The 25,723-nt window shown below is 57.9% G+C and overlaps 2 protein-coding genes across 3 annotated transcripts; one reads left to right on the forward strand and one right to left on the reverse strand.

Moving 5' to 3' along the window:
* The first annotated feature begins 3,362 nt into the window (after positions 1 to 3,362).
* On the forward strand, positions 3,363 to 12,155 carry LOC135998489 (tumor necrosis factor receptor superfamily member 10A-like). Its single transcript, XM_065651668.1, has 10 exons — positions 3,363 to 3,538; positions 7,238 to 7,361; positions 7,893 to 8,021; positions 8,610 to 8,724; positions 8,811 to 8,902; positions 8,996 to 9,091; positions 9,208 to 9,248; positions 9,729 to 9,869; positions 10,272 to 10,353; positions 10,489 to 12,155. The coding sequence occupies exons 1-10, from the start codon at positions 3,476 to 3,478 to the stop codon at positions 10,776 to 10,778; spliced, it is 1,173 nt and encodes a 390-aa protein (XP_065507740.1). The 5' UTR covers positions 3,363 to 3,475; the 3' UTR covers positions 10,779 to 12,155.
* RHOBTB2 (Rho related BTB domain containing 2) lies at positions 12,055 to 24,209 on the reverse strand. 2 transcript variants are annotated; one of them, XM_065651667.1, is made up of 10 exons: positions 24,144 to 24,209; positions 18,190 to 18,391; positions 17,938 to 18,041; positions 17,661 to 17,846; positions 16,533 to 17,557; positions 15,473 to 15,591; positions 15,247 to 15,397; positions 15,065 to 15,153; positions 14,458 to 14,563; positions 12,055 to 14,381 (listed from the first exon to the last, which is right to left on the reverse strand). In XM_065651667.1, the coding sequence occupies exons 1-10, from the start codon at positions 24,200 to 24,202 to the stop codon at positions 14,143 to 14,145; spliced, it is 2,280 nt and encodes a 759-aa protein (XP_065507739.1). In that variant the 5' UTR covers positions 24,203 to 24,209; the 3' UTR covers positions 12,055 to 14,142. The 2 variants fall into 2 exon arrangements, with proteins under 2 accessions (XP_065507739.1, XP_065507738.1); XM_065651666.1 differs by lacking the exon at positions 24,144 to 24,209 and adding an exon at positions 21,579 to 21,783.
* Positions 24,210 to 25,723: the final 1,514 nt, after the last annotated feature.

A 25,723-nucleotide genomic window follows, 5' to 3' on the forward strand; every position in this document is an offset into this window, starting at 1 on the left:
CTTCTCCCAAGCTTTCTGTGTCAAGCTGAACTTTTATATTCATCCTTTCCAGTGCTGGCCCCAAAATAACATCGCCTTCTAACTGCAAAGCTGTTCGTACCCGAGGACTTGTGATGTCTGGGAACTTTTCTGCCAAAAAACAGCCCGACTCTTCCCTTATAAGGAAGACACGTTTTGACAAAGCAAAGCAAACACTGCGTCCAGAAAGCCAAACGGTGGCATCTGACCGTGAGTCTTGTTCAAAGGAGCCACGCAGGGCTGTGTTTACACACCTGAGGAAATCGGCCTTGAACTTGCGGTGCCAGAGGCCATTACGCAGGGGTGTCATATGTTCGGCAATAACAAAAGCCAAGTGACACTGATCCCTGCAGGATCCTGCCACATGAGAAACTTCTTCCTGGAAATTCTGCTGTGGAAAAAAAGGTGCTACAAGATAGAAATTAAAATATATATTGGCCAAAGGATGTATCCATGTGCTTTGGGAAATTAGAGAAAAAGATTCAAGGCATCCTCAGTGTATAACCCTCAAAGTCACTTTTAAAGTTGCTTTTCCAGCTGTGCAAGGAGATAAACCAGCAGCAGCTCAGTCCGTTCATGGAATCTCAGGGCTTAACATGTGGCAGGGGCTGGGATGGTCCTGCCAGGCAGCGGTTTGGCAGGAGGCGGCTCTGCTGCGGTGGAGCAGGGAATTGAGCTCTGTTCTCATGAAGTTCACAGCCTCGACTGCCCACAAGCCCTTTTTCTCCCTCTTCTAAAGAGGAACATGGCATTGAGGAGACAAATCATTTTTTTAGCTGCAAGGGGGAAGGTCAGAATTATTGGGTGGCTTCAGATCACTCCCAGGCACAAAAACAGATGAGAGGCAGCAAAAAGCTGAATGCAAAACTCAATGTTGATGTTCAAAAATAATATGTATATATATAGGCTCGTATGCAATCACCTCCCTGGGGTGTGCTGAGGATCCCAGTGAAAATCAAGGTGCCCTGGGTGGGGATATTAGAGCCTCCTTCACCCCCTGAGCTCTTTGAAAGATGGACAATGAATAAACAGATGCTGCCTTAGACAGGACACAAATATTTCAAGGGTCTGAACCGTCGAGCGAGGTTAACCACGAACTGTGGCCGATAAGCCCAGGCTTCCCCCGCCGGCCGTTTATTACCGCTGTCCTCCATGGGCTATTTGGGCTCTGATTGAGATCCATTCCTGCTCAAACCCTCACACGTGGTTTATTTTCCACTTGCAACAGAGCTGAGGAAGCAGGAGGGGAATTGGTATCCCAAAACTACAGTGGGTCAATGTGCTTAATTTACCCCCAGTGTTTCTGTTGCGGTGTCCCCGGCTTCTGGTTGGTTGAGGGGGAGCCATAGGGATGAGCGGCTGCGGGCGATAAGGACCGGGCGCCTGTCCCGAGGTGATAAACACACCCTCCTCTCGCCCGTGACCGGAGCCTGCCCTGCAAATCAGCCTTAAATGGAAATGCTCAGTGGGTGAATGACATATCTGTCTGTAGCTTAAATACCCACGCGCCAGACACAAAGCCGTCCTTGTTTTTTGTGCAAAAACATTATCTTTGTGGTTTGTCAGTGCAGATAACTCTGTTAGTCTGATTTTATAAGTGGGGAGATGGAGATGGATGGAGAAGATGCTGCAGGTTCATATCAAGTGTGTGGCGGGAAGAGGAGGATGATGTCTTGAGGTTGGCCTCCCGCTACTGAGATGTGTCCAAAAATTAAAGGGCAGGACCCTCCCAACCCAAACCATTCTACAAGGGCCCTGTATAAACTATGAGGCAAACTGGGAAGCTCCACTTCTGTCCCCCTTGCCCCACGTCCAGCCTCCTCCTGTCTGAATTCACGCACAACAGTTCCCTAAATGGCATCAGGTTGGGTTTTTGGTCCTTCCCCATCCCGCTGAATATGTGCAGAATATGCAAATGAACCAGCATTTTTCCTGACCTAACTGAAAAATTTATTGTTCTCTAAGGACCCAAATGACTTCAGCTGCAGGAACGGGTATCTAGAGCACAGAACACATGCTTTTGGTTAAACAAAAGGCCCTGCATACTTTCGGGGCTTGTAATAGAAGCACCCACCCAGGACACTAGCGGGAATTCTTCTTCTCCTTTAAATCACACTTCAGTTTAATTATTTTGAGCATGGACAAGCCCTGACTTCTGCAGGGAGAAAACCAGATTTCCACTGTGCAGCATGGCAGGGCACACAAGTGTGGTCATCAAAGATGCTTCCCAGATATTCACATTTTGAGCGGGTTTGCTCGGCTGTGCTGATCCCGTCGGATGCGAGGATCCTCGCTGCCTTCCTCTGCATCCCGGGGCCGATGATGATGCTGGTGAGCTGAGCACCAGCCCCTTGACACGCACATTTTTGATGTGCTGATCTCTGTACCTGGCGAGCAGCTTTTTCCCCTCGTGAGCATCTCTTTTTTCCCTGAGTTTTACAAACCGCTTTCACGCTTGGAAAAGCATCAGCTCCTCCTGAGTTCCTCACCCTTGGTGAGTCATGGAGGGTGAGGCGTTTCTGGCGGAAGGAGGGACAGAACCTGCTTGAAGCTTTGGGGTGTTGAATCTGCTACCACAGACCAGGATTACTTAGTTCGGAGTTCAGGGCTAGGAAAAGATTAACAAGTCGCCATGTCTCCACCTCGGTTTTGTTTTGTACAAGTAATTTTTCTTACACACTAGCCAGATAACCTGACTGTAGAAGAGCTGGTTGTGTAACGGCAGAAAGTCCAAAGGTTTAACTTATTTTAATATTTTTGCCCTTTCAGCTCAAGCTCCCCCCCTCCCCCCAAAAAAAAGAGACCAAACAACAAACCCGAGGTGGAATTTCCCCACTTTCCAGCTCAGCGGCGAGAGGCCGAGTGTTTTGCAAGACAGGCGAGCGTTTCAGCAGAGCTATGCCATGTCTTTGCACCTTGCGTGGCTACAGTCTGTCACCGGGGAATATTTCTGCAACACCCTTTTCCTTGGAAAAATAAAAAACTTGTGGCTTTGCTCCCTTGAGGCAGCCGCTGCGTGATGGAGAAAAAATGCAAGAACATCCTGAGAGAAACATTCGTGGTGGCCCGACTTCGAGACCAATTTTGACACGGGAAAATAAGCTGCGCTTAGAAGTGCGAGCTCAGTTTCCCCACTTTGCCGGGCCGTTACCAAACCCTGCTGTGGTTTTTCGGTGGTGGCAGAAGCACCAGGAGGTTTAGTAAAAAAATCCTGTCCCGGGCCAGCCCCCCTGCTCTTCCTCCTCCTCTTCTTCCTCCCGCTCCGCCCCCCGCCCGCGGGTTATAAGCGCCGCAGCTCCGCCGGTCCATCCATTGCCCCATTCACCGCGCTCGCAGCCGGTTGTCCCGGGGTGACGAAGCCGTGGCCGGGGCTGGGCCGAGGGGTGCCCGGTGCCGTGTGTTTCCCCCGCGCCGTCCCCGCTGCCGCCGCGCTCCGCTCCGCCCTCCCCCGCGCAAGATGCGCCGGGCGCTGCGCGGCTCGTCCCGCTGGCGCTGCCTCCCTGTGCTGCTGCTGCTCACGGTGCGTGGGGTCGGGGAACGATCGTGGGGAGACCCCGGGAGGGGCGGGGGGTCTTGGGGACCCACGTGGGGGCTGCCCGGTGGTGTCGCGACATGCCCGGGCTTGCCGCATAGTGCGAGTGAATGGGCCGGCCGGAGGGGAGGGGGTCCTGCGCCGGGGGGGAGATGGGGAGGGGGCTGGGGGGGTTTGGGGGGCTGTCCTGGGCTGGGGGTGCGGGTTCAGACGGGGCGGGGGGGGGGGGGGGGGGATGTGAATGGGGAGCGCCCCTGGGTGTCAGGGGGCTGGGGGCTTACCTGGGGGAGAGCAGGGGACTGGGGGGGGGTCTTCTTTACTGGAGATTATGGGCGGAGATTGGGGGATGTGGGCTCATATGGGTCAGAGGCTTTGGGGGGAAGCTGGGGCGGGGGGGGGGCGGGGCTCACCTGCTCCAGGGGATGTGGGGGGGGGGGATTGAGGCTATAGAGGCTTTCAAGGCACAGGGGCTATAGGGCGAGCTGAGGCTATTGTGGGGCTCACCTGGGCAGGTGTGGGCTGGGGGAGCTCACCTGGGCAGGTGGGCAGGACGTGGGGGGCTGTGTGGGGCTGAGGCCGTGGGGCCGGGGCTGGGCTGGGTGTGGGCTGAGGGCCACGGGGAATTCGGGGGTGACATGGGGCTGGGATCACCCCACAGCGCTGCCTGTGCCGGAGGGGATTTCCGCTCCCTTGGCTTCCAAAGCCGAGTTTGCCGTTCGGTGTCGGGATCTCGTGACAATACCAAGGCTGCGCAGGGTGTTCAAACATATTGGGGTGAGCTGTGGGCAGCTCTGGGCTGCCTGCTGCAGGAATGCTGCCTCGCCAGCGTGCCCAAAAGCTGCACAACCCTTTGCACTGCTGGCTTTTAGGGCAGAAAATCCTCCCTGCGCGTATCATATTTCTTTACGGATTGGGCGTTGCTATAGAGCTCGGAAATACCTGAAGTCTTGTCTCACCTGACATCAGTGGGATCCTGCCCTGAGTTTCATTCAGGGGATCCTGCCCAGAGTTTTATCCTGGGATCCTGGCCCGGGTTTTATCCCGGGGACACGTGCAATCCCTGCCGCTACAAGCAGGTGAAGCCATGGCCCTGGGGACACGTGGTGGCCGTTCTCGTGCTGGAATTGCTGTTGTTGTGAAATCAGCAGTGCCCACAACGGGTTTTAAGAGCATCAACTTCTCATCCAGTTCCTTCCCTATATTTTTAATGAGAGTTTAGATAAAATCAAGCCTTACTAAACCTGCTACCTACAGGCACATCCTTAACAGCCTCTATTTTTTAAATTTTGCAATAAAATAAAAGGGGAGGGGGAACCGATCAGGCCTGCTGATGCCTCACGTGATAATCGCACGACATTGTGGCTGCAGTTCCTTCCTCGGCTCACCAACGCTTGTTGCCTCATGCTTGGACCTTGGCCACGGGCTGCCGAGGAGCAGGAATGCCGATGGATCTCTGGTTGTGGGAGCTCAGATTCCATCTGCGGAAAATCTTGGGGTGGGGAAGCCCCTGTGTTCATCAAACCTGTGCCCTTGGAGTGTCGTCAGATGTTTGCCTGGCATCACTTTTATCCCTGGTCCTTAACGCTGTTGAGTAAGAGCCTCTCTTGCCGCAATCAAGGGCTTTTAATTAGGGCTTCATGGGTGTTCATCGATGGTCAGGAGTTCAGCGAGGGGTCTGTCCTCTGCTGGCCCAACCCTTCCTTGGGATCGCTTCAGGAGAAACACAAATTGGGGATGGAAGAAGGGAAAGTTCAAAGCTCAACACTTCCCAGAGCTTTTATTTTCTAGACCTGATCACCCAGAAGGAAGAGGCTTTTTAGCTAATGAGGGTATTGAGGATTCCTGTGCCTGGTAATTCCTCTGCCTTGAGGCAAGTTGCTTTCTTGGGATGTTTACTGGGGGTGAAAACTGCTCTTGAGTAACTTAGGGCTCGCCTGCGGCTCCCAGCCTGTTTTTTCCCTGTGCTTTTTGAGACTAATAGTCAGGGATGGCAGCTCTCCCTGCCCAGGGCTCTGCCTGGGATGATGCACTTGAACTCCACTTGCTGGGGAGGGTGGTGTGGGCTGATAACCTTATCGTGCACTTGTGCAAGCTCTGCTAAGTTGTTGTTTCATGAAAAGCAATGAGATTCTGCTCCTAAGGGGCCTTTCCAAACAGGAGATAACGCTGTGGTGTTGCTCTGATCACCTTCGCAGCCTGGCAGAGTTTGAATGGGGAAGAAAAACTCTTTTTGTTCACCTGTGGGAATAGTTGGAACGGGTTGTCCAGTCGCAGTCCCTGAAATCTTTCAAGACCGGAGCGGGTAAAGCCCTGAGAGCTGGGAGGGAAAAGCCAGACTTACCTCCTAAACTGGTTAGAAAAGCACTTTATAAACTTGCAAACCCTCCCAGCTGGAGCAAGCAGCAGTGGGAGACGTGGAGCCAGAAGCCGTTGGAGGATTCGATCCCTCCGAGGCAGGGTCTGGAGATGGTCCCAGGGCTCGGGGGGGTTTTGCCGTGGTGATGGGGGGGGGGATTTGCCCTCTCCATGGCCTGGCCGGTCTCAGCCGTGTTCTTTATGGGTCTGCGTCACCCTCTGCGGCCTCGTGACCGTCGGACCTGCCGCAGTTTCGCGGTTCACACCCTTCCTTGTACAAGCGCGGGAAGTGTCCGGGGAGGAGAAGGGGGGGGATCGGCTCTGCGGATGGCCAGGCAGGCTCAGGAGACGGCGGGACAGCTTGTGTCTCTATTGTTTCAGCCTTTCAAGGCAGCTTCTGACTCACAGGAGAAATATTTGCCTTAAGAGGCAGGTTTCAGGCTCTGCATGTGGGAAGGGAAGGCGAAAGTGCCTCTGCCAGACTGTGCGGAACACAGCGTGGCCGGGCATCATCCTTCCCTCTAACTCAGGGCTGGAGGTAGAGGCAGGTTTATATCCATTTATATCCAATTATATCAATTTATATCCATTCGCATCCATGGAGCAGCTGTGTCTTGTGCTAGCTGAGATGCCAAGGGCATGGGGGACCCAAATACCCCCAAAACCCTCACGGGCCAAGTGGCCGTTCCCATCGAGCATCGTCCCCCCGCAGCTGGAGCGACCCGGCCGGTACAGAAAGAGCTGAGCCAGCGGGAAGATGCGGGGTGAACTGGCAGAAACTGGGCCGTTCGCTTACCGATCCGCAGCGAGATAATGGGAATAACGCGGAAATGCTGGAGGTCGTGCTGTCCCCCGGGAGCCCGGAGCAGCCCGGGTGTTTCTGTGGGCACAGGAGCCGTGTACCAGCCTTGACATGGGGCCGGTTTCCTCCCCACAAACGCCCTCCCGGTTCCTCTTCCCTGCCCTTCCATTCTCTGTGGTGCTGTTGGTTCACTTGCTCAGAAATTGGGGAAGGAAAGGGGACCTGATGTTATCCTCAGGAAGCGTTAGCGAGCCGTTGCCGAGCTGATAACCTGGCACATGGGGAATCCCTCTGCAAACTGACTCCTTAGGCTTTGCCAAGGAAAAAAACCACTCTGGTACAGGGGAATTGACATTCTCCTGCATCATGGGGAGGTTTGGCCGCTGGGTCAAGCGGCTCTGAACCATCCCAGTGCTCCTCTCCCACTTCATCTGGACACACTGGGCAGAGCGGCTCTTGCCTTTCTTTCTTCCCTTGACCCGGGGACTTGGGGTGGTTTTTAACCCAGGTTTTTCTATATTTTTTAACAGGAGTTTGCTCTGGGAACTGCTGCAGCAGCAGTGAATAGGAGGGATCTCTCAGACCCGAGCAGGGGAGGGAAAGACTTTTACCAAGTCCAAGACAGCGATCGCTATTGCAAGATGTGCCCCGCGGGTAAGATGGTCCCGAATGTCGCCCCATGTGCAGCTGTGCCGTGTTTCTGCCTGCAGAGCCGGCACGTCAGAGAATCATTTTGGTTGGAAAAGCCCCTTGAGATCATTGAGTCCGCTTGTTCCCCCACACCTGGCACTAATCCGTGTCCCTGAGAACCTCATCTCTGTCTGTCCAACCCCTCCAGGGATGGTGACTCCACCACTGCCCTGGGCAGCCTGTTCCGATGCCCCACAGCCCTTTGGGGAAGAAATTGTTCCCCAGATCCAACCTCAGCCTCCCCTGGCGCAACTTGAGGCTGTTTCCTTGTGTCCTTGCTCCTTGCAAGGAGGCAGTGGGAGCTCTGGCTCCTTCCTGCTCTGCTGTCCCAAGATCTAAGGGCTCATTATGTGAATATTTTCCTTTTGGTGGTTCCTGATTTGCCTGTTAACTTGCACTGACAGCAGAATCAACTCCCTTTCTGCAAAGACACCTCTGTCCTGTGCTGCCTGTTCACAGAGACACCCTTTCTTTCTCCTCCACCCCTTCTTGCAGGCACCTACGTTGCAGAACACTGCGAAGAGCCCAATGGCACCAGCAAGTGTTTGCCGTGTAACAAGAGTGAATACATCGAGTACCCGAATGCGTTTCACAGGTGCCTCGGCTGCCAGACGTGTAGGGAAGGTATGAGCTGGTGTGAACAAGGGCCATGCTGGGTTCAGCTGGGTCTGGGATAAGGAAGGAATTGTTTCCCCTGAGGGTGGTGAGAGCCTGGCCCAGGTTGCCCAGAGAGGTGGTGGATGAACCATCCCTGGAGACATCCCAGGCCAGGCTGGACGGGGCTCTGAGCAACCTGAGCTGGTGCAGATGTCCCTGCTCATGGCAGGGGTGGGACTAAATGACCTAAAAAGGTCCCTTCCAACCCAAACTATTCTGTGATTCTATGAATTGGTGTAATGGCTTGTGCCAGACCTACATCTCCATTCAATGCAGCATCCCTTGTGCAAAGCTTGGACACGAGACCTCCACCCAGCAAGAACCAGGAGGACTGAGCTCACGGCAGCGTCGTAGGCTGCTGGTGGAGCGTTGATGCTTTTGGGCATGGTGAGGTCTGGGGCAGGACAGGGTAAGGCTGATATTCCGCAGCAGACAGTGACTTGGTCTGCCCCAGGCTTGCGGGTCAGCTTGGGGTCGCTAGCCGCTTTAAGGAAGGAAGGGGGCGGAGGAGCGCGGTGGGGCTGGGGTTAGAGCCACCTCTCCTCTCACCCGCAGACCAGGTGGAGCTGAGTCCCTGCCGAGCGGACAGCAACACCCAATGTGCCTGCAAGCCCGGCACCTTCTGCTCCCCGGACCATTCCTGCGAGATGTGCCAGAAGTGCCGGCCCCGGTGAGCTGGGCGATGCTGCGGGTCCTGCTGGGGTCTGTGCTGGGAACCCCCAGATGCTGAACCTGCCCCGTCTCCCCCTTTTCCAGGTGTCCCCAGGGCGAGGTGGAGCTGGCTCCTTGCACCCCGCACAGCGACCGCCAGTGTGGTCCCCCCACCGGCACCTCCTCCAGCTTATCCAGTAAGTGAGGGGTGCTGGACTGGGGGGGACGGGCTGGGGGATGCTGCTGAGACCAAGAGCAGCTCCCCACACACCCTGTTTTATCTGCTTTAGAGGACCAGATTGTGATCATCTCCTTGGTGGTGGTAGCTGCGTTCGTGATTTTGCTGTTCATTTGCTGCTCATATTGCCGCCGCCGCCATTCCTCAGGTGAGCACAGGGTTTGGGGGATCCCCAGAGCGCTCGCCCTGGCCGGGGGGGCTCTGGGTGGGAAGAGGGTCCTACCAGGGGGCGAGAGGGATCACAGCACAATTTTCATCTTCCAGGGGACGGCAGAGACCTGAGCGGGAAGTCCTGCAGCGTGGTGGTGAGTTGCTGTGATGGCGAGGGGGACTTTGTTTGTGGGGCTGGGGCAAAGCTCCCCGCCCCCCATACCCTCTGCTCCCAACTTTGCAGCTCCTGGGGAGGCTGGAGGAGCTGGGGGATGAGTCTCATCCCTGCAGGGATGTGGGGGAGCTGGGCTGAGCAGAGGAGGGGCAGATTCTGCTGCCATAGACATGAGGAAGAAATTGTTGCCCCTGAGGGCGGTGAGAGCCTGGCCCAGGCTGCCCAGGGAGGTGGTGGATGAACCATCCCTGGAGACATCCCAGGCCAGGCTGGACGGGGCTCTGAGCAACCTGAGCTGGTGCCGATGTCCCTGCCCATGGCAGGGATGGGACTAAATGGCCTAAAAAGGTCCCTCAAACCCAGACTTTTCTATGATTCTATGATCCCTGAGGGGCTGGTGTGAGCGCTGTGCTCCTGATACCATCTGACTCTGCTGGTTTGTACTTCTCTGCTGCCACAGGGCTACCTGGTGCGGCAGCTGCCGTGTTGCCAGAGGGGTGGCCTGGGGACACAGGACAACATCCACAACGAGCAGCTCTTCCGGGATCAGCTGCTTGGCCCGAATTCGGGTTCAGTGACACCCAGAACCCCGGAGCTGGAGGTACGTGAGCGTGTCCCTCTGCTCCATCGCACTCAGCCAAGGGCTGATCCTTTCCTCTGCCTTCCCCAAGCTCATCAGCCTGGGAGGCTTCCAGAGCTGGACCACAAGTTCTGCACAGAGGCAGCGGGGGGGGTCTCTTCTCCTTGTTCTGGGTTCAAACTGCAAAATCCGCTTGTCGTGGTTCTGTGCAGATGTGATGCTGATGCTGAGCAGACAGCTCTTCTCTCCCTGGCCAGCACCCACGAGGCCAAAGCTCGGAAGTGATGGGTGTCCTGGGGGGTGTGGGGATCTCCTGCCCCAACAGCCCCAGAGGGAGAGGGTCTTCAAACCCCCCATTAATGGGGTGTGGGGACAATGCTTGTGCCAAGGATTTGTGGGGGCTATAGGACATTGTCTTTCCAGGAGGTGATGCCAAGGACCTCAAATCCCGATGTGAAACCCAGGAGGAAACTGGTTCCAGTGCAAGAAGAAGACCCCGTTAGCCGTAAGTGCAGGGGCCCAGGGGATGTGCTGAAGGGGGGTGAGCCTGCAGGATGAGCTTTTTGGGCCAAAATCCTTTCTGATGGATCTGCCCATGCTCTACCCTGTTCTCTGAGCTTTTTCCCTTCCCTCCCTCTAGTTTTGCGACGCTCTTTTTACGTCTTTGCCGAAAACGTGCTCTGGAAGGACTGGAAAAGATACGGCCGAGCCCTTGATCTGATGGAGAACGAAATTGCCTTCGCGATGAATGAGCCGTTTACGCAGGAGGCCTTTTACCAGATGCTCCACACGTGGCACAACAAACAGGGGATGAACGCGTCTGTGAACACGCTGCTGGACACGCTGCACGAGATCAACCTCAGCGGGACTGCAGAGGACATCGCCTCCAAACTGGTCCAGAAGGGATTGTTCCAATACGAAGCAAGCTGAGGAGCAGGGCAGGCCCTGCGTTTCCTTACTGCAAGCTGAAATTGTGAATACTTGAGAAAGGAAAACTTGAGCTTTATCTTTAAATAAGTCTTTTTTTTTTTTTTTTTTTTTTTGGAAGCCATTGTACAGTTAAGCTGAACCCAGGGGACTTGACCCTCTCATGAAGTACAAACCTCATGGTTCTCTCAGCCAAAGCTACGGGCTCCATATTGGTGCTTCCTTAGGAAATCCATATAGTGCCTCAATTTCACTGGACCAATGCGAAGAGCCTAAAACTATTTTGCAAGCTGCCTCTGGGACCATCTCACGCGGAAGCATGGGTACTACATGGATGTCTTCAGGGTTGGTGCAGAGAAGGCATCCCCATGGTTTTTAACTGGATCATCCTTTTCTTGAGGGGTTCCTGGCATCACGCAATGGCTTCTGCTTGTAGAACATCTCTTCAGCTGGCCAGCAAGCTCAATACTGTACACTCGGTGGACAAGCATTAGCTGAATTCTTGGGTTACTTTCTCAAAGCTGTTGACTTCTTACAAGGGTATGTAGCGATAGGGCAACGAGTGATGGATTTAAACTGAAAGAGGGGAGACTTTGGTTAGATCTAAGGAAGAAATTCTTCACCACGAGGTTGGGGAGGCCCTGGAACAGGTTTTCCAGAGAAGCTGTGGGTGCTGCATCCCTGGGAGTGTTCAAAGCCAGGCTGGATGGGGCTTTGAGCACCCTGGTCTGGTGGAAGGTGTCTCTGGGGTTGATTTCTTTGCTCTGTGATCACTGGGGTTGCCGAAGAACAGGGTCAGTGCAAGGAGCGAGGATCCTCAGAGCAGGATGGAGACCATGGGCAGCAAAGTATCGGTGTGCCAGAAACCTTCTCCATGTCTTTGATCAACTCGGTTCGTGCCCGTTCCCTTGGCCGGGGGGTGGCTTTGTTGTCCCCAGCACAGAAAGGTGAATGCACCAAGGTCTGAGCATCACTGTGGGTACCCACCATCCATCCCCCAGCTGGCTGGGTCGCTTCTCAAACGCTTTGCCCCTTGTTCTGGCACTTACACATAGCTCAGGGACAATTCGGCTGGAAAAACTCCTGCATTACTTGAGCTGGGCACGTCCTGCCCACCACCAGCACAGCCCAGCCCGCCAGGACCATCCCAGGATGGTGGGAGCACAAGGGGCATCACCAGCGATGCACCCGTCCCCCCACCACTTTAAAAAAACCCCACTGACAAAGCACAAAGTTTGTATTTATGTATTTATTTAGTAACTGTAAACGTGTACATATATTAACTTAAAACCTAATATAAAAATAGTAGTGTTTGCTTTTTTATTATGCATGGTTGTATTTTTATACAGAGCTCTGGGCCAGCCAGGTTTTACATTTCTCTTTACGAAGGAAGAATAAACTTTTTTTTTTTTAAAAAAAGCCTCCTGATTTCTCATGTGTGTGGTGGTTTTTTTTTTTTATTTTTTTTTGTATCCCTTGCTGTGCCACGGTCTGTTCCAGGTTTTGGTGGGCACCAACAGAGCTGGACCAGATGCTCAGCAGCTGCTCCCTGTGGCATCAGTGCTGTGTCACCCCGGCATCCCGCCTTTTCCCCTGTGCCATGAGTCCTGTGCTCACGATTCGCCTGTAAAAGTCTGAGGCTGAAATCTCAGTCCCTTGACCAGAACCCCGGGGCTGAGCAATGCCGCTGACCCCATGACGAAGCTGATGCTGCCGGAGGGACCGCAGTGCTCCCCGCTCTGTGTGTTCCAATAGCCACGTTGCAAATCCATGTGATGCTTAGTGAGACAAAGGCTCTGCTTGCCCCAAAAAACCCCTTTGGAGCTGCCTGCCAGCATTTGCGCTGCATGGGGTTTATTGATAACGCAGGTAATTTCTCGGGGTGTGGGGTAAGTGCTAAAAGCAGCTCTTGGTGACCTGCCGGGAGGATTCATGCCCCAGGTCCAATCCTGGGCAGCCCGTTTTGCCTCCTAAACATGCAAACCCAGGTGGGGAGCTCCCACAGAGCCCGGCACATGCGGGATTTAGCGCCGGGACACAGAGTTGGGGTCCTGGCTTGGGGAAGGCAAATGAGATTATTCAAAAGGGAAAGAAACTCGTCCTACCTGCTCGCTGGTGCTGCAACGTGTGAAAACACCGTGTGTGAGCTCGCTGGAGCTGCCACCTCGCTCCTGCATCCGGGGATGAGCATGTGAAACCAGTGACTCCTGGGTGCTGTACTGGGAAGAGGAGCAATGTGGAGCGGGAGGGGACACCGCTGGGAGCATCCCTGCCTGGCTCATCCCTCCGTGTTCACTCCAGCAGCAGCCGCTTGGCCAGGGACGGGCTCAAAGGAGCTTTTTCCCTTTCCCGGAGCTGAGGTTTGGGTGCCGCAAAGCCCCTGTGGTGCCATCTCCTGGGTTCGTGCGCCTACAAGGACGCAGGTGGGACGTGCAAAGTTAGTCCGACGGCAAAGCCACGTCTCTGTACCTTTTTTTTTTTTCTGATGGCTGGATCCTGCGATGCGTCTCCTCTGTCCCTGTCCATGGCAGGGGGGTGCAAGTGTCACCCCAAGCCGGGCACAAGGTGGCCCCGTGTCCTCCCAAACACACAGGGACCACACTGGGCTTTTAAAATAACCATTTATTACAATGGAGCCTTCCAGGCTAAAATCCCAAGCCAGGGGCCTGGAGTTGGTTTCTGGTGTGGCAGGTTGGGAGTGGGGGTGGATTTGGGGTTCTTTTATTTTTTTGCAGTAACTTTTCTTTTTTTTTAAAAAAAAAAAAAAAAAGATGAGAAGTTAGAGGGGGGAAGGAGAGAGCTCCTGTCCCCTCCTGCTCCCCAAATTAGGAGAGACCCCACTTGTGAGCAGAAGGAGGGATGCTGCAGTGCCTGGTGGCATTTGGGGACCGGGGTCCCCTGCAAGTCAAAGGGGGTGACAAGACCCCCACAGCGGCTCCGGCTGCCCAGGGCGGCAAGATGCCATCGGAAAAAACCAACCAACCAAACAGACCATATTCTGCAGCTTCTGGTTACAAATTGAAATGGAAGTGGGATGGGTTTCTTCTTCTTCTTCCTCATGCTGCTCATGTCCCAAAAAAGAAAAAAATAATAATAATGCTGAAAATGAAAGCACAACACAGCCCTCGTGCTCCTGTAAACATGAGTTTCTCCTGCTGCTCGGGCTCTGCCGGTCCTGGCGGCCGGGGGCGAGCAGGGCTCGGGGGACGGGTCCCGCTGCGGGGACGGGTCCCTGCGACCACCGCGTCCTCCGGGGCTTCGGGCGGTGGCATCCGCTCCACGGCTTGGGCAGGTCATCCCACCCTTCCTCCTCCTCCTCCTCCCCGTCTCCTCCCAGGGATGCTGGAGCCAGGGCAAGGACGGGCTCTCACACCACAGCCGAGGAGGACGACGAGGAGGAGGAAGAGGAGGCTGTGGCTGCCGACGATGAAGGCGAAGAGGAAGGGGAGGAGGAGGCGTTCCAGAATAGCCACCGCTTCTTGGGCTGCCGTTTGAGGTGGAGGTAGTCTTCCTTCTCCCGCTCCTTCTTGGCCCGCTGGTAGTGATCCTCCTCCTTCAGGTACCACACCGGCGGCCAGCGATGCTTCTCGAAGTATTCCTGGTTCTCTGTGGGGAGACGGGGGGTGAGGGCAGCGCCGGGACCGCCAGGACCCCCCGTCACCCCGTCCTGGTCCCCGCTCACCTCCCGACATGGCCTTCATGTCCCGGGGGAACTTGCGGCAGACGTTGTTGTAGTTGGTGCAGATGTGGTGGAGGCACCAGTCGGCCAACTGGTAGGCGCAGTGGAACTGGAAGAGACGGAACCGGGATGCAGGAGGGATCGTAGAGTAGAATAATGGGATCATTTTGGTTGGAGGAGACCCTCAAGATCGAGCCCAACCGTTCACCCACCCCTGGCACTGATCCATGTCCCTAAGAACCTCACGTCCGTCTGTCCAACCCCTCCAGGGATGGTGACTCCAGCACTGCCCTGGGCAGCCTGTTCCAACGCCCCACAGCCCTTTGGGGAAGAAATTGTTCCCCAGATCCACCCTCAGCCTCCCCTGGCGCACCTTGAGGCCGTTTCTTTGTGTCCCTGTCTCCCCGCAGCTCCTGTTCTCCAGGCTGAACCCCCCAGGTCCCTCAGCTGCTCCTCATAGCGATTCACCCTATTCCATCACACACACCCAAGACCAGAGCTGGTTGTCCCCTCTGTCAGGACAGCATCACCCCCCGGCACTGATGGACCCCTCAGCATCTCACCCCATCCCAACGCCACCAGCACGGGGTCCTGTCCCACCACGTCCTACCTGAGCCAGCTCCAGGAACACGAGCACGTCCCCATCGATGTCCACCATCATCTGCGCCGCCTCCATCAGACCGGTGACCGTGTACTGCTCTGTGGGGCGGACACGGGGTTACAGGGCGGCTGGGACGGGGCCACCGTGGGATGGGGTGACCTTGGGGACGACGCGGGGACACCTCAACTCACCGGTGAGAGCCACCAGGTGCGGCAGGCAGAGGCGGTTGGCGAGGATGATGAGCTTCATGTCGTCCAGGTCGGGGCTGGAGCTGAACTGCCCGGTGTACAGATACTCCAGCACCGCCCGCATGCAGCTCTTGCTGGTGTAAGGAAGCGCCACCTGCGAGACACGCGCCGGCTGTCACCCCACGGCCGTCCCCAGCTGGCCCCCCGCCCTCCCGGCGTCCCTTCTCACCTCGTTGGTGGAGCTCTCCACGAAGGGGCCGCCGAACATCGCGGCCATCCAGTCGCAGCTGGAGATGAGCAGGGGCTTGTGGGCACTGATAGCACCGTCATCCAGCACGAAGGTGACATCTGGGGACAAGCAGAGGGATGCTACCGGGACCATCCCCATCACCCAGGGCTCAGCCACCCCCTGCCACAAAACGTCTCACAGAGGGAAGGCGACAGAGCCTGGGATATCCTATAATTCATCTAAAGATCTCTTATTTTTTTCCCCAGCGTCTTCCACCTGCTCAGGGAAGGACCACGGTTGGGCTCCAGCTCTTCCAAGGGATTTTCCCGAGAAACGCCACGAGAAAACGGGAAAAACCCAGGAAACAAATGTCTCGCCCAAGCTTGAGTCCTTGGGAGAGCTGGGAAGGACAGCAGGGATCTCCTCCACCCCTGGACCAGGGCCAGCACACATCTGTCCCCTGACAGTGACAGTTTGACCGCATCAAGGTCCGTCCTCGCGAAACAAATCCAGCCGGAGGCGGGGTGGGACATTCACACCCCCCCGGACGTCACGGTCCAAGCTGGTGGCACGTGATGCCGGGCAGAAAGCCGGGGTCGGGGAAGTCCCATGTGGCTCCTTGTAAATCAGACGATGCTGTGACAATCTGCAGACCCGGGAGGGAAGGAAGTCGCCTTTGCTGCTCTCCCGTAAATAAACAGAGCTGTCGGGAGGGCCAGGAGGGCGGAAACCCTGGGGAAGGGCCAGCGCATTCACGCTTTTTGGGAAAAGCTATAAAAATCCCAGAAATGCAAAGTGTGACTGAAAACCCCAGGGAAGGCGAGCGAGCCCGAGCTCCGAGCCCCCCATCCATTTGGCAGAGCCCCCGCAAAGGGAGAGGGACAGTCCTTCCCCTTGGGCTGGAGTCATCGTAGAATGATTTTGGTTGGAAAAGAGCCTGAAGCTCATGGAGCCCAACCGTTCCCCCAGCCCTGGCACTGCCCCATGTCCCTGAGAACCTCATCTCCCTGTTCAACCCCTCCAGGGATGGCGACTCCACCACTGCCCTGGGCAGCCGTACCCGAGAAAGTCCCCTTGGCCAGGCATTCCTTCACCCGGTTGGTCCTCCGGACGTGGAAGGCTTTGGTGATCTCCTGGTTCATGAACGCCTCGTTGTTGAGGATGTTGGCCACCATCATGCGCAGGTCGAACACCTCCAGCAGCTCCGCGATGTGAGCGATGTGCATGAGGTCCCGCTCGTTCTCATCCAGCTCCCCGGTGTACAGGTACTTCAGCACGGCCCGGAAAGGTCCCGGCTGGATGGAAGCATCCATCTTCACCACCACCATCAGCTTGGACTTGTAGGTCAGCGGATCTTCTGCCATCTCCTCCTGGATGCTGGTGAACGCCCGGCTCCAAGAGGAGAGGTCCCTTCCCCGCCGCAGCCCGCGCTCCCCGTTCTCGTAGCGGTTGCCCCGCAGGATCCCGTCACTGGTGGAGGCTCTAAGGCACGGTTTTCGCTGGCCGGGTCCGTTCTCCTCGGTGCTCTCGCAGACATCAAAACTCGCGGCTCGGAGGAGAAAATCCCGCCCGTGGTGCCTCTCCTCTTGGTGCATCCGCTCGGTGGGCGCAGTGACGGCCGCCCCCCCAAAGCTGTGCCCCGCCGCGCTCTGCTGGTCCCCCTCGCTCAGGTCCATGAGGAACAGGTCGTAAAATTTGGAGGAGGAGGTGGAGAGGTAGATCTTGTGTGCGTAGATTTTGATCTTCTCTTGCAGCACCAGGATGACGTCCGCGCACAGCGGGTCCTCCAAGAGGTGGGCTGGGCGCTCCTCGTTGTTGGAAGGGGGGTCCGGGACGATGATGATGGGTGGAGGGGGCTTGGGGGGCAGGAAGGGGGCTTGGAGCAGGGGCCGCTGGACGTTGCGGAGGTGGGATTTCCAGAACTGCAGGTGACGGCGGGAGATGAGGGCGGCGCGGATGGCGTTGTCGAAGACGTCCTTGATGCCAAACTGGGCCACCACGCTCGTCTCGTAATAGGGGATCCCCAGCTCCTTGGCCACCTCCCTCCCCTTCTCCGGGGGAAGGATCTCGTTAGGTTTGATTGGCCTGAAAAAGAGGGGAGATCATGAAGAAACCTCTTCAGATAGACGGTAAAGAGAAAGCATTGGGCAAGCAGGGACATCTCCAGGGTACCGGGGACTCATCCCACCTGGCCAAGGGACGCCGCGCCCGGTTGACGGCTTCCAGGTCGGCGTAGCGCAGGTCGAGCTGGCAGCCCACCAGGATGACGGGCGCGCGGGGACAGAAGTGCTTGATCTCCGGGTACCACATGGTCTTCACGTGGTGCAGGGAGTTGGGGTTAGCGATGGAGAAGCACAGAACCACAACGTCAGACCTGTGAGGAGAGAGGAGGGTCGAGGTCCAGCTTGGCGATGGAGATTTGGCATCGCCCTCCCTCCCTGCCCAAGGCTCTGCCTCCCCCCTACCTGCCATAGGCGAAGCGCCTGTCCTTGTGGTGGTCACCAAAGGTGTCCCAGAGCCGCAAGGACACGCTAACATCATCTACCACATCCCGGGAGCGCTCCAGCACCTGTGGGAACAGAAACACCATCCAGCTCCTGAGCCTTCAAACCCTGCAAGGGCGACGCTGTCTCCATCGCACGCATGGAGGAATAATTCACAATTTCCCCACTGCGAGGATGCGACTCCATCTCTCAGGGGTTGCCAGCAGCCCGTACCTCCTGGCAGACGCGGTACTGGTCGATGGCCCACACCGTGGGCACGTGGGTGGCGAGGAGCTGGTACTGGGTCAGCGTGGCGTTGCAGGCGCGGGCACAGATGAGCCGGGTCTTACCCACCGCGTTGTCCCCGACCACGACGCACTTGATAGTTTCTACGTTTGGCCTCTCATAATCCATGTCAGAATCCATTAATTGGGACCTGCCGGGGGAAGGAGGGGTAAGCAAATACAGCCGGGGCGAGCCGGGGGGGCTGTGTCTGGATAGGATGGATGCCGAGGGGGATGAAGCAAGAAGATGATGCTGATGCTCACAGGTGGAGCCGTCAGCCCCTGGCAGCACAGGGAGCTCTGCAGCGACCAGCAGCCCCGCTGAAGGCAGCAAGTGCAGGCAGCTGCCCGCGCTCCCCGCCAGTCCCCTTTAAAATTTAATGTTCCCGTGGCAGCGTGCGTTGCTCTGCCGCGCGTCAGACACATGCCCTGCGTTAGATTCGAGCCTCCTCCCTCCTCGTCTCTCCGGCCCTGGCTCATGCTTGTTCATGTGAGATGAGGCTTTTTTTTTTTTTTTTTCTTTTTTTCCCCTCCTCCTTTCCCCTTTCTCCCTCTCCCGCATTTGCAAACGAAGCTTCCAGATCCACCCGAGCGAGCGCGCACCAGGGCGCTGCCAGCTTCTTCGGCTGCCTGTCTTGAGTTTACCCCCCGTTTCCCACCCCATTCCTGGGGGTGATATTTTATTTGCTCCCAGCTAAGGAGAAGAAACTCGTTACTCTTCCAGGAGGCTCAGCAGCCATCAGGTTTTGGAAGGCTCCAGCATAACCGGCTGCCCGGGACCAGGCGCGACCAGAACCCTCCCAAGAGGGCGGTTGGTGCTCTGGATGCTGTGATGCTGATGCGAAGTGCCCGTATCCTGCGAGGACGTGTGCCCAGGTTTGCCACCCTTTGCCTATTTAGAGCCCCAGAGTCTAAATCAGCCAGAATTAACTCATCACAGCGTTAGGCCAGGGATTTATGAGATTTCCGAGGGGAGGAGATTGAGTGGAGAAGGACAAAAAAACCCCACAACAAAACACATCCCAATTGCTATGAACTTCCCAAAGTCGCTGATCTCTTCCCCCTTGTCACCTGCTCCTGGCACCGGCCTCCCAAGTTGCTATAATAAACCACGAGCGCAAAAGGCTCAGTGAGCTAAAATACCCAGTAACGATGGCAACCGAGCCCTGCACGCGGGGACCAGGGACGCAGGTCCCGAAACGAGCAGCCTGGCAAGGACTTCCCAATGTTAGCACCTCCCTCCGGTGCACTGGCTCTCCCAGCACACCTGCCTACACCAGCCCGGGGGATCCGGCACGCGAAACAGCTCGGGACCGGGCAGGATTGGGCCACAAGCCCTGTGGGCAAGCGTAGGCAAAGGCAAGTGGCACGAATCCAGGTCACTTAGGGTGCCAGCGCTTCGACATCGGCTGGTCCCGAGGCAAAACTTCTCCGAGTAGTTGTCACCGTATACCATGTCCCCTCCATCCCTTGGGATGCGGGGAATGCCGTCTGCTGAGGGCACTGCAAACCAGGGATAGCAACCACCTTGGGCTCTGCATGCCGAAAAGGAGTCAGGGCAGGTTGTCTCCTTCCCCGTTAGCACCTGGAAATTCGTTTCCATCTCACACATCCCCCTCCGCCACCGTCCCCGGTCCCCCTGCTCCTCCCAGGGACCAGCTTTGCTCAGTAGGGCCAGGAGATCTCCGGGGGGGGTGTTGGTGCTCAGGGAGCTTCGCTGCGGTTATTTTTAGGGCCAGCCACGCTCCCAAGTCATTCAGCTGGTGGGGGGGAAGGCACATGGAGATGACAACTGCGGTTGGCAGTTTGGATGCTTGCCCCGCATCCAGCCGAGCACCGGGGACTTGGGAGCCTGCTCGGTAAGTCCGGTGGCCCGAGGGAATTAAGGGATAAATGCAAACGGGATCAGAGCCTGTGATGAGGAAAGGAAGAGAGGGACAGCAGCGGGCAGAAAATGAGGGCTCCGAATAAAGCAGAAGCGTGTTGGAGGAACTCCAGTGGCCCCGCGGGGGTGGCTCGCAGCCCCCCACCCACAAGGCATCACCCTGCGAGGGGGCTGAGCCTCTTTGCAGGGACAATTTCAGCAGCACCAAGCCACCACGTCCGCAGCCCCCCTCCTCACCTTCCTCACCACCGCCTCTCTCCCAGGGACAGTTCCAAAACCCACCGGGGAGCAAGAAATAACCTGAGATGCTGAGACATCGCAGAACCCCCAGCAAAAGCCCCTCCCTGGGGAGCAGGGCTGCTCCGGCCAGCACCCCCCCTGGGTCTGCTCTCTCTGCCCATTGCAACGCCCCACCCAAAACACAGGCACCCAATTAATGCACCCCTTCCCCAGGAGAACCCCAAAATTGCTCCTTCCAGGCTGCCCAGCCCGCGGTTGCCAAGGCAACCGCACCATCACCCCGGGGAGCTGTCGCTTAGCAACTCCCAGGCTAAAAATCCTCCATCCCGCACCTCGCCAGGGGAGGAGAACCCCCAAACCGGGGGGAAACCGCCTCAAAACCGGCAGCAAGGCGCAAAAATAACGCGGCACCTCCCGGGACCCTCCCGCCTGCTTTGGGCTGGGGGGTGAGATGAGCCCGGGGGGGCAGCGGAGGCAGCCGGGGCTGGGCAGGCCGCGGCGGGGGGGGCGGGAGCGGGGCCCCGAGCGGGGCTGCAGCGCGGCCGGGCACCGGCACCGGCACCGGGGGAAGCGGCACCGGGAGCGGATGCGGGGCTTTGCAAAGGGGCCGGGGGGGCTCGGAGCACCCGAATGGGGTGCAAAGCATTGCAAGGGGGCTGGGGAGCACCGGGTGCGGGGCTTTGCACAGAGACCGGGGCGGCTGGGAGCACCCGGATCGGGGGTGCGATGTATTGCAAAGGGGTTGGGGAGCACCCGGAGCGGGTGCGGGGCTTTGCAAAGGGGCCGGGGGGGCTCGGAGCACCCGAATGGGGTGCAAAGCATTGCGAAGGGGCTGGGGAGCAGCGGGAGTGGGTGCGGGGCTTTGCACAGAGACCGGGGGGGGCTCGGAGCACCCGGATCGGGGGTGCAAGGCATCGCAAGGAAGCTGGGGAGCACCTAGGCCGGGTGTAAGGGGCTTTGCAAAGGGAGCGGGGGTGCAGTTTGCACCGGGGCCGGGTGCGGGACACGGCGAGGGGGCTCGGGGGTGCTCGGAGCGGCCGGGCCGGGGGTGCGGGGCATCGCAAGGCGGCTGCGGGTGCATCGCGAAGGGGCCGGGTCCCCGCTGTCCCCTCGCTGTCCCCTGCGCCGGGAACCGGGCCGGGCGGCGGGGCAGGATGCGCGGAGGCGGAGCGAGGCGCGGAAGGAGCGTGGCGGGAGGGGGTCCCGGTACTTACACCAACACAGACGAAGCGGCGGCTCCCAGGGGCCGGGGCCGGGCTCGCCCCTCCGGACATGGCCACGGCGCAGGTTGCGCGGCTCGGCTTTGCGCGCCTGGGCGCCGCGGTGCGCGGCTCAGGGCCTGGGGCGCAGGGGCCCATCCCGGCACCTCGGCCGTTCCGATCTCCGCATCCGCGGCCCGTTGCGCTGCGTTGCGCGGAGCCCTGCGCGCTGGCCGGCGCTGCGCGGAGCCCTGCGCGGAGCCCTGCGCGGAGCGGCGCGCTGCAGTCGGGGCCGCCCCGCCTTTCATTCACAAAAAACAAGCGGCCTCGCCGAGGCCCCACCTCCGCGCCCCCCCTCCCCGTCACCGTACATTGGTTGAGAGAGACCGGGGGGGGGGTACCCGGGATGGGGGGGAACCGGGATGGGGGGGCTGCGGGCGGGCAGAGGGGCCGGGACGCCTCGGTCCCCATCCTGCCGCGCATGGGACCCCCATCCTGCCCCTAACCCTCCCCTGCACGGGACCTCCACTTTGCCCCTGACCTCCCCCGACCCTGCCCTCCACCATCTGCTGCATCCCACTCTCATCCTCTTGCTCCATCTCACCTCCATCCTCCCTCTGCACCCGACCCTCCCCGCTCTCCTTTCCCCCCCACCTCACTCCTGCACCCTCTGCCTGCCCCCTACTCTGAGCACCTCTCCCCCTCCCCTTGTTTCACGGGGGTCACACAGGGCTGGATCCAGGGCCATGTGCGGTGCTGGTGGTGCTGCCAGGCAAACAGCCCGGCCGAGGCTGGGGCTGTGCTGGGGGAGACCCCCTGTGCAGCTGCTCACAAGCCCCAGCCCTCCCAGAGCCCCCCACAGAGCCCCCTGCAGCCCTTTGCAGGGCTGGTTCTGGGGGCACAGCTGCCCCATCCATCCGTGCTCTCCAAGCACAGGCCACACTCTGTGGTTCTGCCTTTGAACCCCAGCCCACAGCGCTTCTCACAGCCCCCTCCTCACCCCACAGCCCCCTCAGGGCTGCCCCCCCAGCCCTGCCACCCCAGGGCATAAAAAAACTCAGAGTCATCTTTGCAGCGCGGCTGCCGGGAAAGGCGTCCGGCACGCTGGCCGCGCTGCTCTGACCCCGTATATCCGCATCATGTGATGCTTCGCCATCCTCTCCCAAGGCTTTCAGCTGCCTTTTTCCCCCCCGATCGCCTCCGCCGAGCCACGCTAAGCTCGGCCCCCCCCGCTCGCTTTCTGCTCAGATCAGGCCGGCCGGCAGCCCGCGGCGCAGCCGGCACTGATGCAACACCGCGTCAGCCGGCGTCAAAACCGCTCGCCGCGCCTCGCACCTTGGCATTGCAGCCCCAACAACTACCCAGCACGGCCCCCCCACCCCGGCACCCCAGCATTGCCCCCCACCTCACCTAACTCGCAGGACGGGGATCTCTCTCTCCATAGTAGAAGGAGATGGAGGCACTTATTTTGGGGAGGGGGGGAGCCCTTTGGCTTTCGAGCTGGGCATAGGCAGCTCCCGGTGCTGCCTCTGTGCCCACACCAGCACCGCAAGCCGGCGGCGAAGCTCTCGGCTTCACGGCAAAGCTATTTATTCCCCTGCGACGGGAGCTGCGAGCAGCCGAGCTGCAGCTTTCAGCTTTCTTCTTCTTGGAGTGGGTCACGGGGAAGGAACACGTAAAGCTTGTTTGCCAGCCGCATGATTTGGCTTATTTGCTCTCTTGTAGCAGGTGCTTAATTGTGGCATAAAAGAGTTCCTGGCAGCTTTCTGGGCAGCCGAATTCCCGCCTGCCCCCCTCCCTGTCAGGCAAAACAAAAGCACAATTGTCACTTGCAGTCGAAACACTCGGGCTGCGGCGCTTGCATGGGCCCCTTTACCAGCAGGAGGCTTTGCCGGGAGGAGAGAACCAGGCAGGGGAAGGGGCTTGGGAGCATCTGCGGAGCGTGGGGCAGCTACCCCCAGCCCCTGTCCTCCGTGGGAGGAGAAACACGAGTCTCAGCCGACTCATTGCTCCCCAGCGCGCCCACGCCGTGGCATGGGACAGATGCCCACGGCATGGTATGTTTGCCCATGGCATGGTATAGCTGCCCAGGGCATGGCATGGCTACAAAGCAATAATTACCATACCTCATTAAAAGGCCATTTGCTCACTGCTCCCGTGTCTCTCTCTGATTTAAGCCTCTTGAACTGCTCCCATCTGCCCGGCTCCATACTCACCCTCGCTCCCAGGCAAAGAGCTCCAAACCCCAGGGCTGAGTGCTGGGGGTTAAACCGGGGAGCTCACACCACTGGCAACAAGCGCCCATTTTCACCTCGTATCATCCTCCATGTCCCCCTCCCCAGCAAGGAATGAAGAAGCTCTCCAGTTATCAGAGGCAGGAGCGGACATTGCTCTGTGCCCTTCCCTATAAACTTTATGACTCTCTAGAGTTTAATGCCAGGAGCTCTGCCCTAAACCCTGCGGTGAGTTTTCTGTCTTATCCATGGGGAACGGAGCCGTTGCGGTGGCGCGTGTCGGAAGGGAGCAAAGAGCAAAGTCCCCGGAGAAAGCGGCCGGAGGAGAAGCGCTGGGGATACTCACAGGCTGTGGGCCACGGCAGTCATCTTCCCGGCGGCGCTGCCTTTCCCCGGGGTTTCCATCTCTTGCTCTTGGCAGACGCTGGAAGGAGAGGGCAGAAGGGATCTGTGAAAACCCCCCCAGATGTGGGCTCCCCCCTGCTCTCCTGCACGGTGTCACCCCGCTACCCTGGGGACAGACAGCCCTTGGGAGGGCAAGTCCTGCACGGCCACTTGGGCTGGCCAAGAAGTGGCCCCCAGTGCCCACCCCCTGCTCTAAGCACCTTACCCTTGGGTTTTGGAGACCCATCAAGGTGCTGGGTCCTTCTCTGGATCCATCCAGGGAGAGTAATTGGTCCCCACTCCATTTCACTGCTCTGAATACCCCAAATCCTGCAGCTTTTCTTCCTGGGTGACGTTACAAGGGGCCGCTTTGCTCAGGGCAGCTGCCCAGGGCATCCATGTGGGCTCCTCATCAGCATCATCCCCATCAGCATCATTCTCATCAGCATCATCCCCATCCCCATCACCCCCATGCCCACCAGCAGGACTGGCAGAGCTCAGGCAGAGAGGAGATGGCAGCTCAGACAAATGGTTTTTATGGGTTTAATACCTATTGGGACCCAGCAGGCAGGAAAAGTCTCCAACCAGCACTTTGCAAAAATGGCAAAGCCCAACCCGACTGCGACGGGAGAACAGTGGGGACAAGGGGACCCTGTGCTGCTGGGGATGGCATGATGGGATGTGGGGAGCAGATGGTGAAACGAGCAAAAAGAGCATTTCTGCATCTTCCATTCCCTGTTCTGCCAGAGCAACAGGGTCCATCTCTGAGCCAGGAGACTGGGGTGCTCTGGAAATTCACTGCGTAAGCGTATTATGACCCAGCGCCATGACTGGATCCCGTCTCCCAGCCCTGAAATGCAGCCACCCGATACACTCCAGGTGATAACTCATCCTGCCATCGATACTGCTGCAGAATTTCAGGGATTCATCGCTCTGTTTATAAATATTTAAACCCAGAAGGAGCCATGTACTCCTGTAAAATGCATTATTATACAAGCAAAGCATCCCTCTATTTACCCCAGCGCAAAGCTAATGAACATCTGGGGCTCTCCAGACACATCTTTTCCAGCTAAAAACCAGGTCAGGGCAAAATTCAAAGTCTGGGTCTGCATTATGCAGGATTTCTGCACCCTCCAGCTGGGATATATTTGATTTACCACCCTGACTGATGCAGAAAACGCCACCGATGCGAAATCGCAGCTCGGGCTGCTCTTCCAGCTGTTTTTCCAGCCAGTTTTTGGGCACGCGGGGCCGGCCCCGTGCTCGCAGGAGGGGCCGCAGCTGCAGCCTGAGCCATTTCCAGGCTCCCCGCCGGCCGGCTGCTTCATGCAGTATTCACAGCTTCATACAGTATTAAGAGCTGCTGACGCCTCGTGCAAAAAAAACTGTGAAAAGCTGCTATTTGGGGAAAGTTCCCCTTGTAACGGTGCATCCTGTGGCTTCTCTGTTTCCCTTTTCTCCTGGTTCTCCTGCTGGGGAGAACAGGGCAAAAATAGGCTGATGGTGCTGGGGTCTTCTTCAGAAGAGGAAAATAACCCCCTG

This window comes from Caloenas nicobarica, chromosome 25, assembly GCF_036013445.1.
Source record: "Caloenas nicobarica isolate bCalNic1 chromosome 25, bCalNic1.hap1, whole genome shotgun sequence".
Lineage (NCBI taxonomy): Eukaryota > Metazoa > Chordata > Aves > Columbiformes > Columbidae > Caloenas > Caloenas nicobarica.